Source organism: Panicum virgatum, chromosome 6K, assembly GCF_016808335.1.
Source record: "Panicum virgatum strain AP13 chromosome 6K, P.virgatum_v5, whole genome shotgun sequence".
In the NCBI taxonomy this organism is placed as follows: domain Eukaryota; kingdom Viridiplantae; phylum Streptophyta; class Magnoliopsida; order Poales; family Poaceae; genus Panicum; species Panicum virgatum.
Window position 1 is genome coordinate 9344818 of NC_053141.1, and position 20298 is coordinate 9365115.

Sequence of the window (20298 nt, forward strand, 5' to 3'; positions counted from 1 at the left end):
GCAGTCCGCAGCGTACCGTGAGTAGTGTAGAGGTAAAGCTCTAGGTGAATATTTATTTTTTCAAAAAATAAGGTAGGAATACTCTAATAAGAATGTATCGGCAAACTATGAAAACCAAGTGAACTAATAAAACAAAAAAAAACCATGGCTGAAATTCGACGAATAATTCTCACGGCCAGCTCCTTGAGGCGCCATGCATGCATCTGCCACTCACATGAACAACATGACCGGCAGCGTCAGGTTTCAAAAACTCTCAATTCCTGCCTGTAAATTTTTAAGGCACACAGCCAAGCAGCAGCACTGTAAATTTGGCAGTAGCCAAACTTCCAGACAGAAAAACAGGTCATATTTGAAGTAGTAGTAAGCTGTCATGCACAGGGTTAAAAAAAACCGATCGGAACCGGTCCGGTTACCGTGGTAACCGGTCTAACCGGTCCGGACCGGTTCCGGTTTGGGCCGGTTTCAAACCGGCCAAATACAAAATTCAAATTTGAATTCAAAAAAATAAAAAATTCCTAAAAATATTTCAAGTTGCGATGAATCTAATGGTGTCAAATTTTTTCAAATATTCGTTCATTTAATATACTTTGCGAGCATTTGAAATTAAACCAAAAAAGAAAAGCGTGCATACAAAAATATACAAATATAATGTAAAACATGTTATACATTGTATTAGTGTAAAAGTAGTACAAAAGAGGGTTGGAGGGTTCATTTAGGCTAAAACATGTTATACAAATATTCAAATTTTGAAATAAAGTCAGTTTTTTTGTTCAACTCTCCGGTTCCCAAACCGGTCCTGTTTGCCAGTGAAAACCGGTTGAACTAATATTTTGAATTGGAATTTGAATTTGACTGATTTTTACCGGTTTTCGATCAAACCGGACCGATAAACCAGAAACGGACCCTGCCGGTCATGCACCGTGTACGTTACTACCTTCTCTCTCTTCCAAGGAAAACGTTACCCCATCTCTCTCCTCGCCCTCTCGCTCTCTCTCTCCTCTCCCTCTCGCTGCCTGAGCAATAACGCTGCACCCTCTCCCAATAAATGCGTTTGCATCCATCCGCTCGCCACTGCCCAGCTCGCAATAACTCCTTCCACCCCGTCTCCTCATTCTCCCATCCGCCGTTCCCCTTCCTCCCCTCCTCCTCCTCCCCCCTCCCATGGCGTCGAGATCTCCCCGCGCGCTTCCGCCGGGCTCCTGCTAGCCAGCTTCGTGCGCGGCCGGGGCGCCGGTTCCCGCAGCTAGCTTCTCGCATGCGATACCGCCACCAGACGACAGATTCTCCAGGCATCATCGGCGAGCGGGGATCGGAGGTAACAGATCGCCTGCCTCAGATCTCACGGCCTAGCTGCCGGGCTTCCTCCTCTTCCTCGCCGAGTTCTTGGCCCGGGAGCTCCTGCGTGCGCGTGCCCTAGCTAGATCTGTGCTGTTACGTGGCGTGGAAGGCAGCGTGATCTGTGGACATTTCTGGGCTGCCGCTTACTTCTTTCGTTCTCTCATGGTTGACTTGGGCGGACAGACAGACATGTATACATGTATATGTGACATGCATCTTTTTTTTTCCTTCTTTTTGCAGAATGGGAGCGGCTGAAGAAGGGCACGAGGTAGGGCTTGGGAGGCACTAGGAGCGGGCTGCCATCGTTCATGACGCCGGCGAGACGCATGCCGGCGGCGATGATCGGCCGGAATGGCGTCGCGTATGGGTCCTCGTCGGCGCTGTCTTTGAGCCAGGTGATAATTCCGATCCAGTGAGAGATCTCTCTCTTTTGGAGCGTGCAGGATCAGTGTCCGAGTCGTGCGTGGCTAGTTTTTTTTTTTTGGGGGGGGGGGTGAAAAACCAAAAGATTTTTTTTACTGTTTTATTTGCTTTTCTTGCTAGTATAGGCTCTCTGTTTGAATGCAGTGCCTCTCTTAAAACGAAGCGAGGAATTGAAGGTCCTTGTTCATGTGGTTCGAGTTTTTTAAATTTTTGTTCTCGCCAGTAGTTTTTGGTGTCTTGTTCTTTAATGTTCTTGCTTATGCATACCTTTTCCTGGATTAATAATTTCGGTGTGAAACGGTAGGCTGTTGTACATATATGCTCTCGTATTGATGGGCGCCACATTCAAGATACAGACCAGTTGATCTGCTATTAAATGTAAGCTAGCTGGGTAGTACTGGACTACTGGTAGGAGGAAGAAAGAGTAGACAAGTTGATCTCACGGCCGGGGTGTATGTTCTTGATCAAAGTTGTACCGATCCAAATAGGCTTTTGTTTGATTTCAAATTTTATCTTTGATATTCCATTTACTTTATATAATCCCCGGTATTCCATCCTCAGTTTATTCTTCACATATTAATTAATTCACAAATTATTCATATCATGTGAAATTCTGACTCTTACATTTGTGACTGAACAAATTGCAGGCTGACCTGCTAGACAGCCATCACCTGCAGCAAGCGTTCCAGCAGCAACTCTATGATCAAATCCCAGCCGGTGCAGTGGACAGCGGCGACAACATCATCCATGGCCGCTCCGACACACTGGCAGATGAGTTTGAGAGCAAGTCGTGCAGCGAGAATCCCGATGGCACCTCTGGCGATGACGGTCAGGAAGACCCCAACCAGCGGCCGAACAAGAAGAAGCGGTACCACCGCCACACCCAGCATCAGATCCAAGAAATGGAAGCGTAAGAACCATGACTTGAACTCTTCTTCCTTGAAGCACCACTGAAAGGCATTTTTTTCTGGTTCATGTCTGATTATTGTTTGGAGGGTTTTGATGAATTGCCATGGATCAGGTTCTTTAAGGAGTGCCCACACCCAGATGACAAGCAGAGGAAGGAGCTGAGCCGGGAGCTCGGCCTCGAGCCACTGCAAGTCAAGTTTTGGTTCCAGAACAAGCGCACACAGATGAAGGCAAGTTCTACTACAACACTGGATACATTGTTCTTGATTCCATGGCATTAATATTATATTATATGTGATGCAAGAAAATATTGAATTTCTTTTGGACAAATTTCAGTCCATTTGTGCATATTTGTGGATCATGACCTGACAACGTGACAGGCATGTTAACCTGTAGTCCTGTATGAAAGGATCGTGGCCCAAGAGGGGGGGTTGAATTGGGACTTTTTCAAAAATCTAACCGAGTCCTTAACCTAGTCTAGTGTTGCCCAATCTGCAAGTTCAAAACCTATCAACTAGAGCACACTAACATGGTGATCCTAGGTCGGTAAACACACTAGCATGTTCATCATTCCTAGGGAAGATCACACTATCAAGAGTAAAAAGTCTAGCCAACAAGAGCACACTAGCAATTGTAAGTCCTAGTCCATCAAGCAATCAAACAAGCAAGTAGAGAGGAAATAATAACAATGCTTGAAAGTAAATGAGAGACACGAGACAACCGGATTTTTTTCCCGTGGTATCGAGGAGTTCACGCTCCCCCCTAGTCCACGTTGGAGCACCCACACAAGGGTATGGCTCCCTTGCCCCACCAAGAATCAAGTCTCCACTAAGAATGCTCCTTCTCCATCTCCGGAACGGCGAGCTTCACACCGTGTACAATCCTCAAGTCTTGGGGCTCCCACAAACTCCAAGAGCTCACCAAGAACCTCCCGATCACCAAGACCATCTAGGTGCCGTCAAACACCAAGAGTAACAAGCTCTCAAGGCTTCACTTGACCCTCACTAAGTTGGCCCTAGCCCTAGCACACTTGCTACTCACGAAATGGATGATTTCTTCAAGTTTGGATCACTTTCTTGCACTAGATCTTCAATTCATCGCTCAATTTCACTCTCTCTTCTTCTCTTGGGTGGCCTCAGGTATTCAATGCGTCAAAGGCAGTTCAAATGAGTCAGGGGATACCCTTATAGAGTGGAGAGGGTCACATAGCCGTTGGAAGTCCACTGCAGAAAAATCGTGACCATCAGAAGAATCGACGGTTTAGAACGTGAAGGCGTCGGTTCAACCGGTCTCTCTGTGTCCAAATAGTAGCCGTTGGGGTTTCTGACACAGTATCTAGGCTTGCGTCATTGCACCGGTGCATGCTCCGTAGGGGCATCGGTTCAACCGGTGTTGAAGAGGTTCACTGATCAACTTAAACAAGCTCTCTGGACCATAGTACGCCCAATGCACCGATGGTTGTATCTGAAGCGTCGGTTCAACCGGTGCTGAAGTCGAGTTGAGGTCCACCAAACATGCTCTCTGGAACAAAGTACATCTAATGCACCGGTGCTTTGCTTGGGACCATCGGTTCAACCGGTGATATAGAGTGACTTGACTTGATTTCAACTTGCTTCCAAGAGAGATAGACCGACATGGCGTCGGAACTTCCGCCAAGCATCGGATGCTCCAATGCTAGGGGCATCGGTTAAACCGGTGCTGCTGTTTTTCTTCGTTTTCAACTGAATTGACTTGGATTTGAATGTAACTTCGATTGTTTCTTCTTCCAAGTGTTGTTAACTTCTATTGACCATCTTGGGCTGTTTTTGAGCGAGTGTGCAAGATTTCTAAGGCCAACTCAATTTTGGTCAAGTTACTAACTCATGAACCCCTCTTAATAGTACGGTCAAAAAACTAAAAACTACAAACCCTAGCTAAATCAAGTGTCCTTCATCTCATTGACACATGAGACTAGAAAGGTCCTTAATCTTTAAAATTGAGTCCTTGGCACGCATGATTGTTCCGAATTGAGGGGTCTCCTTTCACATTTCATATGAGACTAAACTAATCACTAATTTTTCCTTCAAAACACACGTTAGTCGCATACGGTTGTCATTAATCACCGAAACTTACCATTAGCATCTATTGGTCTAGATGCGCTTCATTGTACACTACTGAACAAAGAGCCAGAATCCTCAGTTGCATCATACAATAGCATGCCATGTGCAAGTATATATGTAATGTAACTTATCATGTCAAGCAATGTGATTTTGGGTGTGTGCAGAACCAGCATGAGCGACAGGAGAACGCGCAGCTGCGCGCGGAGAACGACAAGCTGCGTGCCGAGAACATGCGGTACAAGGAGGCGCTCAGCACGGCCTCCTGCCCCAGCTGCGGTGGCCCTGCTGCCCTCGGCGAGATGTCCTTTGATGAGCACCACCTCCGGCTCGAGAATGCCCGCCTCCGCGACGAGATTGACCGGATCTCTGGCATCGCTGCCAAGCACGTTGGCAAGCCCATGGTCTCTTTCCCAGTGCTCTCCAGCCCGCTTGCCGCCGCCGCAGCCCGCTCCCCACTGGACGTTGTTGGTGCGTTCGGGTCGGCCGGCCTTGGCCCCGACCCCTTGTTCGGTGTTGGCACCGGTGCAGGAGAGCTGTTGAGGAGCGTGTCAACCGGCCAGCTCGATGCTGACAAGCCCATGATCGTGGAGCTGGCCGTCGCCGCAATGGATGAGCTCCTACGGATGGCCCGGCTGGACGCACCGCTGTGGAGCACCGGCGCGGCAGGGGCACAGCTCGACGAGGAGGAGTACGGCCGGATGTTCCCAGGCGGGCTCGGGCCAAGGCAGTACGGGCTACGGCCGGAGGCATCACGCGATGGCGCTGTGGTGATCATGACGCGTGACAGCCTCGTTGAGATACTCATGGACGTGGTCAGTACCCGGCACAAATTGTCCATTGGTCTTAATTGGTTGAACTGGTTTGACTGATCACTGCTTGCTGATCCATGTGATTGAACTTTCTGTGCGCAGAACCGATTTGCTGCTGTGTTCTCGAGCATTGTGTCGAGGGCTTCGACGCACGAGGTGCTGTCAACTGGTGTGGCAGGGAGCTATAATGGTGCATTGCAAGTGGTGTGTATCTATCTTTCATTTTTCTGTCCACGATACATTATTTGATCAAAGTGTGCAAGCTATATGATTAGCTGACAATGCTGATTATCACCTTGCAGATGTCAATGGAGTTTCAGGTACCGTCGCCGCTGGTGCCAACACGAGAGAGCTACTTTGCAAGGTACTGCAAGAACAACCCAGACGGGACGTGGGCTGTTGTTGATGTCTCGCTTGACAGCCTCCGCCCTAACCCTGTCTTGAAGTGCCGGCGCAGGCCGTCCGGCTGCCTTATCCAAGAAATGCCCAATGGCTACTCAAAGGTTAACTAACTCCTCGACAAATTTCTTGCTCAATCAACTGCATGGAATAATAGCAGCACTTTTCGAAAACCCGCATATTCAACAAATTTCTGCCAGCAATTGCGTTTGCTGTCAGGAAACTCATGTTGATACCAGTATGCCTTCTTGTACATGCAGGTGACCTGGGTGGAGCATGTTGAGGTCGATGACAGATCAGTGCACAATCTCTACAGGCCTTTGGTGAATTCAGGGCTTGCGTTTGGTGCAAAACGGTGGGTTGGCACCCTGGACCGACAATGTGAGCGCCTTGCCAGCGCCATGGCCAGCAACATCCCCAACGGTGACCTTGGTGGTAAGTACATCCCCAACTTTACCCAGTAGTGCAAATCATTATTAACTGATGTTAACACGGTTGCACAAATTGCATATGCGTAATCTACATCTGTGTCCATCCATGAAACTGCAGTGATCACAAGCATAGAAGGGAGGAAGAGCATGCTTAAGCTGGCAGAGAGGATGGTGGCGAGCTTCTGCGGTGGTGTGACCGCGTCCGCTGCACACCAGTGGACGACGCTCTCGGGCAGTGGTGCTGAAGACGTGCGTGTCATGACCAGGAAGAGTGTGGATGACCCCGGCAGGCCCCCAGGCATCGTGCTCAATGCTGCTACCTCCTTCTGGCTCCCAGTCCCGCCCAAGAGGGTCTTCGACTTCCTCCGCGACGAGACCTCTCGCAGCGAGGTACGCCATGTCACTGAAATTCTCTGCACGGCATGCTTGCGATTGCTGATTGAAGTGTTTTCCTAACAAAATTTTGATTCTGCAGTGGGACATTCTCTCAAATGGTGGTGCTGTCCAAGAAATGGCTCACATTGCCAATGGCCGGGACCATGGCAACTGCGTCTCCCTTCTTCGTGTCAATGTAAGTGCATGTTTGGTAGACCTCTACCTGATTTTGATTCTTTATGAGAGAAGTGATTTATTACTGTTCTCTATGATTCTTTAAGATTAATTCTATGAAAAACAGATTTAGTATGAGAAGTGAATCAGGAGAAGCTATTTTTTTCAGCTCCTTGCTACTTGGTTCATTTCAGAGAATCACGCCATAGAGTAAGCATAGAATCACTTCTCTTAGAAAAACTATTTGGCAGAGTTTCTCTTGGATTCAGCCTAAAAGCTGTTCCGAGAGCTCTGCCAAACAAGGACTAAGTGCTCACATCACCAAATTGTATTCAATTTCTTTGGGAAAATTCCTCTGAATAATCCTACAAATTTATTGTAGTGGACTTTGGGGTCCAATACACATGAAAACTGAATCCTGGGTTTTTCTGAATTTTGATAATGCACTGTTAACTATTCATGCTCATGATTTTTTCAGTATTATTTGTACACGCACATGTAACATATGGATCATCTTTCTGATGCTTCTGTGCAGAGTGCAAACTCGAACCAGAGCAACATGCTGATCCTGCAGGAGAGCTGCACTGATGCGTCAGGGTCCTATGTTGTGTACGCGCCGGTGGATGTGGTGGCGATGAACGTGGTGCTGAACGGTGGCGACCCAGACTACGTGGCCCTCCTGCCGTCGGGCTTCGCCATCCTCCCTGACGGGCCACCTGGTGCTCCCAATGGAGAGATAAGCGCCGGCTTGGAGGCCGGCGGCGGATCCCTCCTGACTGTGGCGTTCCAGATCCTGGTGGACTCAGTCCCCACCGCCAAGCTCTCACTGGGCTCTGTCGCCACCGTGAACAGCCTCATCGCCTGCACCGTGGAGCGCATCAAGGCCGCCGTCTGCGCGGAAGGCAACCCACAGTAGCCACCCATATGATTTCAAGGTACATTCCACTGCTTGCAGCCTCCTATCTTAAACAGATGCCATCCTAGAATGCTGTTTGAATTTTGTACATTAAAATGGTATTTGAATCTTTTTATTTGCAGGAGGGGAGCAGCTAGATTTTTGGAGAATTCATCATTTGGGAGTCAAGAACGCACCTCAGACTCTCCTTGCCATGTGGTGCTCTTACTGCTAGTGTTCAAGAAACCCTGCGAAAACGTCGCGGAAAGGAAGGCGGTCACCACTATGCAAGGGGGGATGGTTCGGGTATTGACTTCCCCGTCGATTCTACTACAGAATGGATGCTGCTGAGATGATGCTATGTGTCTGGGTCTCTTCCCATAATTTTAGGGTTTTCGATTCGCCGCTGTGTACCGTGTCATGTTTGTGCTGTTGCTGTTGTTCAGGCTAAGGCGCCTGCCTGCATGCTGCTGGTAGCTAGAGAACAGAGATTTGTTCTCTCTTTTTTTTTTGGATTTGCAAAGATTTGTAGAATCTAGGTGTTCGGTCATAACCAATCCTGAGCTAAAACCTGCCTGTCGTTGCTTGTAGTTTTTTTCCCAATCGAAACATTGCAATTTCGATTCCTTTGTGTCTCTTGTTCGTTCTAGTTTGATGCATTCAGATGATTTTTAAAACGGCAGGGCTTCTAGTCTAACGTAAGTTCCTGGCGGTTGGATCCACTCTGCTCTCATTTTGCAATGCCAGTTTGCAAATGATTTCTGTACAGTGTGGACGAATGGGGTTGTTCAAATTCCTGAACAAGGAATGGAAATTGAGGATTGGTGGAAGAAATAAAGAAAGAAAGAAGGCTCAAGGCGGCAGTGCTCGTATGTAGCCTGGAAATGCTGGAATATATATGTGGAAAGAAACAGAAGAGTCTTTGAAGCACGGCAGATGGATCCGGCGCAGGTCACCTGGTTATCAATGTTAAGTAGATCATTTGAGTACTATTGAGTTAATTAATCTTTCATCTTTTACTATGCAAGTATTGTTGTGTAAGAACTCCCTCGCTTATACATCTTAAATGACAGTGCAGTGCTTCTGCAAACTTTTTTTTTTTTTAAAAAAAACGGCAGGTTTTACATGACAGGAAGTTCTCATCGTCAACACGGATTCATCCAAATATGCTGAGTAGCTAGATCATAAAAGAAAATATTTCCATCAGATTGAAGTGCCCTTGGATGCAACCCACAACTGAAGAATTTGAGGAACATGAACATAATTAAGAAACTGAATACAATCCTAGCTCTTAAACTAAAGCCATAGGCCCATATTACACCTAACCACATCAAAGGATGAATATAAAGCATCAAATGCTAGCACGCATAATTTAGAAATTATACAGGAATTAGACCAATGCTGATATTACTGGTAACCACGTTCCTCGGCATTTTATTAGCACACTCTCAACTTCGGATACAAATAAAATACTTCCATAGAGCAATTTGGATGAGTACATCTTTTGGAACAAAGCATAAAGTCTGAAAACGATCTGAACCAGATTTGGCTGGCACAAATAAATCCAGTAAGATGGAATTATACAAGCGACCAAGAATAATCTTTACCACACTTTATACATTGCTCTCAACTTACAAAGAAAATACTGAAAGACAATAAAAAAAAAAGGCAACGGTAGCATCTAGTCCCTTCAGTAGTTCAGGAGAGCCAGAGACAGATGCCATCACTCTTGGTCATCTTGCATGATCCCTTTGATGTTGCGGAAGCTAGCAGACAACTAAGAGACTGATATTGTCCTGCACAAAATATTAACAAGGGGAAAGAAAGCAGAACAATACAAAGATATTGTTTTCCACGTCCACTGAAACCATGGTTACATATACACTAACTGGGCAGCCTGAAACCCTAGACATGAAGCTTATATGTAGATCGCACGACCATAGTAATGCAACCAAGGAAGGACAAAAATGACAGGGCACAAGCACAATATGACAATAGTGATTGTATATGGCAGATAACTGATGCTCAATCACTGAATTACAGAAAGATTTTACAGTTTTACACTATTGTCGCATTAACAATCTATGCACTGGCTGTCAAGTGGGCCAGATAGGAAAGAAGCTAATCATACCAAATTCTGAGTCTCCAGTAGTTTACAGGTCATGTCTACAGCCGCATCCAAAAAAGAACTATTAGTCAAACCTGTGACAAAGATAGACAAAAAGTCAACAAACCAGCACGATTATATTTTTTATGGTGCGCTTCTAAGGGAAAGGGATTGTTTCAGATGACGTGCATGATTTTTTACAACAAGCATATACATTTCAAAGAAATCTAACTATTGCAAAAGGAGCAAACCAATGAGCCCCAATTCATATACACTATCCAGGGCAATCCAGCAGGCAAGTCTACAAGCTTTATAAAATACACTTCATCTTTCTATGTCAGCATAGCATAAAAGGACCCTTTCTAGAGCCATAGCAGATTAAAACTTCTTGTAACTAGTTAGTACTCCAGAAAATATCTAAATAATACGGTACAGCACAGAAGCAAATAGGCCTCAATTTTACCACCATTTCTAATCAGCCATTGAAGATACCACGATCCAAAAGGACAAGTTTATAGAAGAAAGAAAAGGTAATAAACATGTCAGAAAGCTAGTCATCACCAGCAGTTATGTGCTTGCATGTAAACATGTGGCTTACACGTAGAATACCAAACACAGTTACACAAATATAATGTTTGCAAATATGCCCAGAGCCAGCACAAAAACAACATATAAAATCCTCGCATGAAAGAAAAGAGAATAAAAGAAAACAACAAAAGGAACACCATGTGCACCATGACAAAAATGAAACAAAAATACTAAATATTAACAGCTTTCATGTCCGTAAATCTGTATTCTCTGATTGGTACTATAGTTTGCAGCTTAGTGATGCCATGATGAACAAAAACAGTAAAAATACAAATACACAGGAACTTCAGTATTCCTGATAATCCTCCAATTCTACAAATTAGACAAAGTATTAGTTCTATCCAACCTAGATACTGGATATCAAAAGGTGACAAATATTAATAGCTTAGTCATGATACGAAATTAAGAATTATACAAACTATCAGATCACATTAAATGATGTGTACTCGCTCCATTCCAAATTATAGGTCGTTTGATTTTTTTTTATCCCAAGATTGACCACTCGTCTTATTCAAAAATTTGTGCAAAATATCACTTCTTTTGTTGTGGCTTGCTTTATCAATACAAGTTTTTCAAGAATGTCTTAAATTTATTAATAAGACGAGTGGTCAAACTTAGGATCAAAAAAGTCGAACGACCTACAATTTGGAGCGCAGGGAGTATAGAATTGTGAGTTTGCATGTACCCCTTATTACATACTTTACACTATTTAAATAATAAACCTATTTTCAATGCAGGTGTCATATAAGTTACATTCTCATTAAATGACATGTCACATAAGCAAAAGTGATGACATGGCATGCAGTTTAAGAAGAAAGAGAAGAATTTAGTTTCATGGTGATGAAACTTGGTGTACACGGCAATGTTCAAGAAAACGCTAGGCGCTAGGCAGGCGCTAGCCTATTGACTAGCACCTAGGAAGGTTAAATGTAGATGTTAGGCCTCCGTTTAGCATTTAATCCCAATTAAACGAAGTTTAATGACGTTTTTTTTTAACCTTGGTACACAGTTACCAAGACTCATGAAATGGAATGAAACTCCATTGAGAGGATTTGAGTTTCATCTACACACATTCATCAACTTCTATTGGCCACATGGCACATTGATCATTAATATCAATCAACAATTAAATGTGATTGCTTATCTATGAAACCGTGCAATGAAACTAAGCATTGAGGGAGGTGGCTTCATTCTAGTATCAAGCTAACATGGCACTCTTGGTACCTGAGCGATGACATTGTGCACTAAGATTGGTCTAATAATAATACTTAAACAAGCGCATGTCACATTTCTATTATAAATTGATAGGAACCTAAGAATCCTTCAGTGGGTAACTGACAGCTCAATGGATCAACTGATAGATCATTTTATCGTTTTGGAAATTCTGAAAATCCGATGGGTCTGCAAAATAATTGCAAACAATGAAAAACGGACACAAAAGAATGACTCCCAAATATAAGCATGAAAAACATGTTAACAATTGACAACAAGTACCATATAGAAGTTAAACAAATATCACATAAAAGCTGATAACAAAAGGGCATGCCCAGTGCTGAAAGCTTCCACATAAGGTGGGATCTGGGGAATGGAATTCCTAGACAGCCTTACCATTGCAAAAAAATTTTAAAATACTGCAAAGAGGCTGGCCACAAGTGGAGAGTCTCTACCACTGCACCAGGTCCACCCTTCACATAAAAACTAATAGAAACTGAAAATATTAACTCGTGCAACAGGAGTATCTTCATCTAACAGAGAACATTGAACACAGAATATAATTATCATGACCGAAAACATTGCATATCACATCACATTCAGCATTCTTATTTAGTCAGATAACATCATGATGTCAAATATAACTGTAGCTGAAAACATGTCGCATGCATCCAAATACTAGCAAGGAGACAATCTCCCCTACCTCCAGTGAAGTTAAGCTCAAGATATATGTTCCACCTTAAAAGTTAGCAGATGTTTGTTAAAGTTAGCAGATGTTTGTTATAACGCAATGAAATCCACAGATACTCACCAGCTATGCCCATCCTAAGAAGTATTGCTGGGCGCAGATCGACATTTCGCATGGACAATAGGTCCCAACTGTGACCTTTCCAGACCATCGATATTACCATCTGGTGCATCCATGTAAATTGCACCTTTGTACATCCACTCTTCAGTCTCGTCACTGTAGAAATCTTCAAATGGTTCTTGACATAATGCACAGGCTGTTTGCTCCTCATCCGCAGGAACAGCGATTTCTTTCTCTTCCTTTCTGTCTGGGACTGGCTCTGAGGGTATAAAAGCAGGGACACCATCGTTTCCAACTGTTTCTGCTGCTCTTAACCATTCCTCCGCCGTTACAAAATATTTACGTGAAGATTGCTTACGGTTCTTTGAATTTCTATTTTTTGTAACATGCCAGTCCATGTGAGCACGATGCTCCTCTTGGCATTTGAACCGAAGGCCACAAGTTTTGCACTGCCTTGAAAGATCCTGATACAAAGCATTGATGACAGGCTCGTTCCGTACCTTGAGGTCTACATTGAAATCAACTCCAATTGAATCCTACAGGAAAAGATTCACAACATATACCATTCAATTAGCACTTAACTCATGCATATGAACAGAAAAATACTATATACCAGGAATAAGGTGCATGAATGCAAGAGAAGTACCTGAGGTCGGCCAGGTGTTTCCAATGTAATTACACCTTGGCGCATAAGGTTACTCAACAGTCCGGAGACAAATGGTTGAGCGCCGCCAACTTGTGATGATGATGAACCAATCTGCAGTGAAGCAGGTGGTGGTCCGGGAGGTAATGGTGGCCTAGGAAAACTGGGCACAGACGGCATGCCATAGGGTGGCACAGCAGGTGATACAGAAAAGGAACTGGGCAGAAGTGAAACTGGTGGCATCACTGCAGTACCTCCTTGCCCTGAGAACTGGGAGACAGATATGCCAGGGGCAAAGCTTCTAAAAGCCTCCTGGTGGTGAGGATTGGGATGGGGATGGGGATGGGGACGGAATTGTTGAGGATGATGAGGCTGAGCTTGGTTTCCCAAAATTGTACCTTGATTTTGTTGACTCGATGGCAGCAAATCTTGGTGCTGGTATGGTGGTTGAGCTAAGCTACCAGTACTTAATGTTTTCTGATCCAAGGCATCATAATGATGCCGTGGAACAAATACAGATGAACTGGCTCCTTGACTAACAAATGGCCTAATTTCTAAACTATCTGCTGCATTTCTAACATGTTTTGTATCGGGTGGAATCGGTAGTAAAGTTTGCGACTGAGTATGATGAGGCCATTCCATCGGAGTAGGAGCAGTTAGTGGCCTGCGCTTCTCCAGCAAGGGTATATCTACACCTAAAGCATTGTATGTACCACCAATCTCCAATCTCTTAACTGGCATTGCACCATCAGCAGGCAGTGGTATTCTATCAAGTACTGATGGATGTTCAGGTGCTTGCACTCGCAATGGCAGACCAGTAGGCTGTTGCCAAGGTGGAGTTTGCATGGTAGCAGTTCTCCCGTGATTGAGGGTATGCTCAGAAGTCTGGTACTCCAAATGAGCTCCATTCTGAACACCATAATTGCTTAGATATCTCCTACTAGTAGACATGTCAACATGCTGCAGGGGAAGAAAAAAGATGGCAAATTTCAATACACATTAAGAGTAGATACAGATAAAACATTGACAGGTTAATAAATCTGCATATCAATTACGTTAGGCGCATGGATAAAGATGTTGAAAATTTTGTAGTTAGTCAAAGAGGTGGTGAAAGATGAACACAATGTTATACAGTCGTCTAGTCGAACCTAGTCGCCATGGCACCGATAAGGCGACTAGTCGCGACTAGTCGTCGATCAGGTCGATTAGTCGACCCTAGTCGGTCCTAGTCGTCGCTATAGTCGTCCTATATATCCCACGACATATATGTACATGTATATGTACTTATATACTATATAGCAAGCAGGAACACCACAATGATAGTCAGTTTGGTGACACTTACTTGTGAGATTTGATGTTTGAACTGTCCAGAACTCCATATTCTTGTCCCACACAGTACAGGCTAATGGCTAATGGCTAATGGTGCAAGTTATATAGTTAACCTAACCCTAATGGCTAATGGCTAATGGTGCAAGTTATATAGTTAACCTAACCCTAATGGCTAATGGGCCTAATTGAGCCCAGTACAGGCGGCGGGCTGGAGTGCTGGTCTGCTGGACATCTTTTGGTTTTGGCCTGATCGTCCAAGTAGCTAGTCGGACGACTAATCGCGATTAGGCGACGATTAGTCGGACGATCAGACATCTGATCAACAAAAGCTAGTCGTTTCACTTATCGAAGCCAGCGGAGCGATAAGGTCGACTAATCGCGACTAATCACGATTAGTCGGACGACTGTATAACATGGGATGAACAGCGTCCAAAAACATCTGAGGCTGGGAAATCATTACCTAATGTGCTCATCCTCCTCACGGTATATGCATTTTTGAAAACTTTAGAAATCAATGTATAGCTCAGGACATACATTAGCTAACATCAAATTGTGAAATAAAAGGAGTAAACTGCCAAAGAATTACGACAGGAAGTTCCTTCCCTAACATACGTATGTGATGAAAGAAAATGTTGTTTTATGATTATTTTTTACACAGAACTGTTTTCTAAGTATATTGCTTCGGATAAATATGGCAAGAATCAGTAAGAAGTATATACACAAAGACTATAACCATTCTTTCAGTCAAGAAGGATAGCCACAGGAAACGTGATTAAACCTTGGCAACGTATGTTATGCAAACCACCTTCGTATGCAAACTATGGAAACTCCAATCTGGACCACCGGATCAAGATCCAAGGGGGGGTGCAGGGGGAGTGGGAGGGGGGATTTACAAAAGTGTGATTACCTAATCCAAGGGCTGGCGGTTAATTGTAAAATTACCCCCCTCCTCATGCCCCTTGGATCTTGATCCGGTGGTCCAGATTGGAGTTTCCATAGTTTGCATACGAAGGTGGTTTGCATAGCATACGTTGCCTTAAACCTTTCAGGATTTGGCAATATCCTTTTATGTACCTAGATTGGTCAACTGAAGCCAATGAGTACACATTTCAAAATACTTAATTGCATAGCGGTTTCATTTTTATCATTGTTCTAAAAGGCGTTAGGCTCTAGGTAGGCAGTAGGGGAAGAGAAATACAGGAGGCATGTGACATGTGATCCAGTTAAGAAGACTACTCGGAGAGGAATGAAGAATGGGGCACATATGGTCATGGTTTGCTAGTACTTTGCTGGCTCCTCCTGGCTACTACTTCTGCTCCTCTTCTGGTGGTCATGGCAGCCAGCAGATCCCAACTAGCTCATCATGCTAGGCAGCACCAAGGCGGCTGCCTTTTAGAACAATCATTTTTACAAATATATCAAATTAAAATCAGCAATCCAACTTGTGTACTGGATATAAAAGCAATGACCAAAACTTTTTTTAAGAGCAAGGAAGCCTTTAAAGAATCAAGGATATGAAAGATAAAAATTATTCATAAACTGCAAGAATGATGACAGGCATATAAAGTGTTATGCTAATGTATCTATTCACTATAAATAAAAAGAAAGATGAGACAATCATACATTTGAAGAAGTAATCCTATCTTCGAGATTCAATGGTGGTCCATCAATCGATGATTGATGAGATTGCCTTGGAAAATTGTGCCTCCCAGTATCAGATTCAAGTAACCCTGCATTTGCCCCAGGAAATCCAGCTCTCATGGCTCCAGGAGTAAAAGAAGGCATGCTGCTTCTGACTCGATCAGTCAAAGTTGGACTCATATCCTCCCAAGAATACTCTTCTTCCTCTGAAGTGAGCCAATTTCGTGCACTAGATTTGCTAGCCATTCCATTCGAATCCAGGCGCTGCATTTTAAAAACTCTTTCATCAGCATCTCGGGCTTGACAATTCCCATAAGCATCAATAAGTTCTCTTGCACTTTGCTTCCTGTATTCTTCATCAATCATGCTGATTGTTGGCCGCTGTGCACCATCGTCATAAGTCCATCTCGACCTGCCATTCCGATCAGGAAATCTTCTGGGGTCAGGTCCCAATACAGAATGAGATGGTGGCAGCCTCTCTAGCGATCTCTTGGGAGACACATTCCTAGGGAACACATCAAGAGGTGGAGACTTGGACAAGTTTCCCCTTGAAGTCGCTAATGGCCCATCTAGAATGACATCAGATGGATGTGTGCTCAACAGATGTGGTGACGTTGCCCTTATTCCAGCAATAGATCGAAATGTATCTTGTTGATCAGAATCACCAGCATACTGCACAGTAGATTTCTGCCCATATGATTCCAACACAGATTATTAGACATCACAAAAGTAAAAGGCACGTACTACCATACAGCTTAGATTGAAACAGAAAAGAAATAAGATGAACAGTCTTTATCATATTGAAGTACTAGGGGTTTTGTGTAATCTGAGAAAAAAAAGCACCGAACATTGTCTCATGCAATTTAAGAAGTCACTTAGTTCAGCTATTTAAGAGCAAACAGCAATACTAAATCAGGCACGAGAATTGGTAGGAACTCTTGGAAGACTTGGTACAGAGGAGAAGAGTATAGTGAGTAAACATGCCGGAGTGTTAAATAAATATAGCCTTCCCCAAAAATATAAAGACAGCAAAGGTTTTCTCCTTTGTCAACCAATAAGGGTAGCAAAACAAACAGAACATGGTTTCTTTTCCAAACAAGCATTATTATGTGCCATAAAGCTATATGGAGGTGTGGATGACAGGCTTGGAATAGGAGGCTAGTTGAAGGAATGACAAGGAGCAACAAAAGCAGATGTGCTCTCAATACCTGAAGCATTGAAGATGGACGTCCTCGCAAACCATTAGATGTTAATCCATTCATCGGATCCTCATCCAGATCAGCCATTTGCCTCATGCCACGGACTACTGGTTGATGCACCTGCTTTTAAAGCAGATGTAGAAGACACATGAATAATCAGCAACTTAAATAAAATTAAGTAGAGACTAAAGACTGCAGAATACAACATGTTGTGCAACAATGTAATACAATAATACACTAATTGTCATATATTTCTTCTCCAATAGACTGAAATTATCATGCTTAAATCACAAAAAACACACCAATGATTCTACTATCTACACTTGTTATTCACCAAAAATCTTACCACATTGGTCTGCTTCAATTTTTGTTGTGCTTCCAGGTACTTGGGATTTACATGTATGCCATGTGATGGCCTAGGAGATAGCGACTCTGATTGATGCGGATTTGTCGCTATGGCAGGACGCTTATCCTCTGAGGGAGAAAATTGAAGGTCATCCTCAATGCCACGAAGCACAGAAGAAGGAAACACTGGCCACCATGTACGAAAGAGGCGCTGCATTGAAGCATACTGACTGGGATCAACTCTGCAGTATGCATCAACAAATACCTTCTGCAACCTATTAGCAAAATGGTCGACATATTCCCGTCCAATGTTCTTCACAATACTATCTAGCAGATACAAAGATGGTAATATCTGGTCAGGTGGCACCTACAAGAATATTACAGAATACGGTCGTCATGAAAAAGAACTTTGATTGTAGAGGTAATTTATTAAAATACATACATATAAGAACCCAAAAAAAAGTGAATTGAACAGTCTCAAATAGCCAACAGGATCTGAAAGGAAAAATGCAGAGGCCACTCTGGTAGCTTATTCCTTGCTCTTAGGGTTAGTTCTCAGATCATTTCCGTTCAAAATTAAAATTACTGACTCTTATTTTCAAGAAAAGCAGCAAAACAGCCAGCTACCAAATATTTCTAAACGAAACCAAATCAACAACAGAACAAGTAAACAAGTATTCAAGCATCCTAACCAATAAGCCCAAAGTTTTGAAGTCATTTTACTGCAAGTTCATATAGAAACCAGTGTAACACAATTATAGATTACAGCCTTAACCCCCTTGAATTCCCCATCTCAAACGGCATCAATCATAGCATACGACTTTTGCAATTGCAGTGCCCAGCCAAGTATCACCGATACGCGATACGCCGATACGGGTACGGGTACGCCGATACGGGTACGGGTACGGCGATACGGTGATACGCCGATTTTCAAAAAATAAGGATACGCCGATACGGCAAGTATATATATTTTTAAAAACATAAATTGCCAAATAATTTTTGACAACGAAATAGATAATAAACATTACATTTCCAAAGGGCCAACACATGTAGCAAATGTTCAAGTTCAACCAGAAATAGCTAAATGATTAGTTCAACCTGGATGGGCCTACGTTGATGGGCTCCCGATGCTCTTTCAAATGAGGTGTTATTGGCCCAAAAATATTGGATGGAGTATCGGGAAGTATCGGACGGAGTATCGAGAATTAAATCTTTTATTTTTAAATCATAATTTCTCGATACTTCCCGATACGCGTATCGGGCCGTATCGGGGCGTATCGCCGTATCGGGCCGTATCGGATACGGGTACGGCACCCATTTTGAAGTATCGGTGATTCATAGGTGCCCAGACACCTATTTTACTGTCACTACATATTCCAACATGCACGTCTTAGTTATCCACTGGTACTAAACAGAAAGTTTAAGAGGAACAAATAAAATGTTAAGCGCCAATCTCATAATCGTCATTCCCATTAGTTCAATCCAAACTAGAAAACTCCACACTGATTGCTAGACCCCCAAAAGTATGGGGGACAGAAACAGGTACAGCAAGCAGCGAGGCAGACTGAAATCTGTGTGCATCGCTTCCTCCAAAAGGGAACGAATCTCTACCGAATGCAACCCTTACAAAACCAACGACTAAAAAGCATTCCATCAATTTCACAGAATTCCTCGACTCCCACCACGCCCACACCAATCCCCCAAACCCTAGCTACCACACGGTGCTGACTCCACATAGCCCAGACTACCCAGCACGCTAAACCCAAGCTTCCACCGCAGACGACCCCCAGCAGAAAAAACCAACAGCAAATTGTCCAGAAGAGCAGGGGGGCCGACCTCCGCGACGCGGGCGCAGACGGCGTCGGCGATGCCCCTGGCGGCGAGCGCGGCGTGCTGCCCCGCTATGATGGTGAGCTCGGTGATGACCGGCTTGCAGTTGAAGGTGAGCTCCCGGAGCGCCTCCGCGTACGCGCGCACCACCGCGGCGGCGCCCGGCTCGCCGCCCGCCTCCTCGCGCAGCCGCGCGCGGAACCGCTCCACGACCTGGCCCCCCGCGGGGGGCCCCGCCATCGGGCGGGCCGGCGGGAGGATCTAGGGTTCGGGGGCGGGGCTAGGGTTTGGGGTGGCGGCGACGGCGAGAGGGAGGCCGAGGCATGTGGTGGTGGGAAAGCCCAACCCGGGAGGAGGCGGAGGAGAGGGAGGGAGACGATTTACGGCGAGGATCGCGTTTCGGCTCCGCCTTCGTTCCCTCTCTCTCTCTCTCTGGGGTTTCTGGAAGGAATTTAATTCCTGCGCTAACGGAGGTACGGCGCCGAGATGGGCCGTCCGATCGAGATCCGACGCACCCGATTGAACGGGGTGTAAATTCTGATGCAGTACTACTCCTGCTGCTGTTCGGTGTTCACTGAAGAGTGGAGCAACTGCAGGAAATCGTGGAACCATGCTATTTTTTACATATGGGTTTTTTTGATCGATTTTAATTAGAAATGATAAGGATTCATACCGAGAATTTAGATTTTCCATTTATATGCATCGTTGTGAGTGGTACGAAAAATTGGTATGCAGTTCGAATCA

General features: G+C 44.3%; 2 protein-coding genes across 3 annotated transcripts; one reads left to right on the plus strand and one right to left on the minus strand.

The window, feature by feature from the left end:
- Positions 1 to 1070: 1070 nt before the first annotated feature.
- LOC120711624 (homeobox-leucine zipper protein ROC1-like) lies at positions 1071 to 8481 on the plus strand. Its single transcript, XM_039997212.1, has 12 exons — positions 1071 to 1315; positions 1579 to 1733; positions 2409 to 2671; positions 2783 to 2900; positions 4934 to 5581; positions 5681 to 5782; positions 5881 to 6081; positions 6238 to 6412; positions 6527 to 6798; positions 6884 to 6979; positions 7493 to 7892; positions 7996 to 8481. Exons 2-11 carry the CDS (start codon positions 1647 to 1649, stop codon positions 7871 to 7873), a joined length of 2343 nt encoding a protein of 780 aa, XP_039853146.1. The 5' UTR covers positions 1071 to 1315; positions 1579 to 1646; the 3' UTR covers positions 7874 to 7892; positions 7996 to 8481.
- Positions 8482 to 9354: 873 nt separating this feature from the next.
- Positions 9355 to 19974, minus strand: LOC120711625 (polyadenylation and cleavage factor homolog 4-like). 2 transcript variants are annotated; one of them, XM_039997213.1, is made up of 7 exons: positions 19561 to 19974; positions 17726 to 18091; positions 17389 to 17502; positions 16163 to 16867; positions 13214 to 14170; positions 12571 to 13103; positions 9355 to 10054 (listed from the first exon to the last, which is right to left on the minus strand). In XM_039997213.1, the coding sequence occupies exons 1-6, from the start codon at positions 19792 to 19794 to the stop codon at positions 12585 to 12587; spliced, it is 2895 nt and encodes a 964-aa protein (XP_039853147.1). In that variant the 5' UTR covers positions 19795 to 19974; the 3' UTR covers positions 9355 to 10054; positions 12571 to 12584. The 2 variants fall into 2 exon arrangements, with proteins under 2 accessions (XP_039853147.1, XP_039853148.1); XM_039997214.1 differs by having other exon boundaries at positions 9669 to 10054; positions 17389 to 17499.
- Between the last annotated feature and the right edge of the window lie 324 nt (positions 19975 to 20298).

Bases quoted from the DNA above. Each gene is read 5' to 3' on its own strand.
- LOC120711625 (XM_039997213.1), bottom strand. From the start codon at position 19,794: ATGGCGGGGCCCCCCGCGGGGGGCCAGGTCGTGGAGCGGTTCCGCGCG. The intron at 16,868-17,388 runs GTATTGAGAGCA...TCATATGGGCAG, and splicing joins GTCCATCTTCAATGCTTCAG to AAATCTACTGTGCAGTATGC. The intron at 13,104-13,213 runs GTACTTCTCTTG...CTTTTCCTGTAG, and splicing joins AAACACCTGGCCGACCTCAG to GATTCAATTGGAGTTGATTT.
- LOC120711624 (XM_039997212.1), top strand. From the start codon at position 1,647: ATGACGCCGGCGAGACGCATGCCGGCGGCGATGATCGGCCGGAATGGC. The intron at 1,734-2,408 runs GTGATAATTCCG...AACAAATTGCAG, and splicing joins CGGCGCTGTCTTTGAGCCAG to GCTGACCTGCTAGACAGCCA. The intron at 5,783-5,880 runs GTGTGTATCTAT...ATCACCTTGCAG, and splicing joins ATAATGGTGCATTGCAAGTG to ATGTCAATGGAGTTTCAGGT.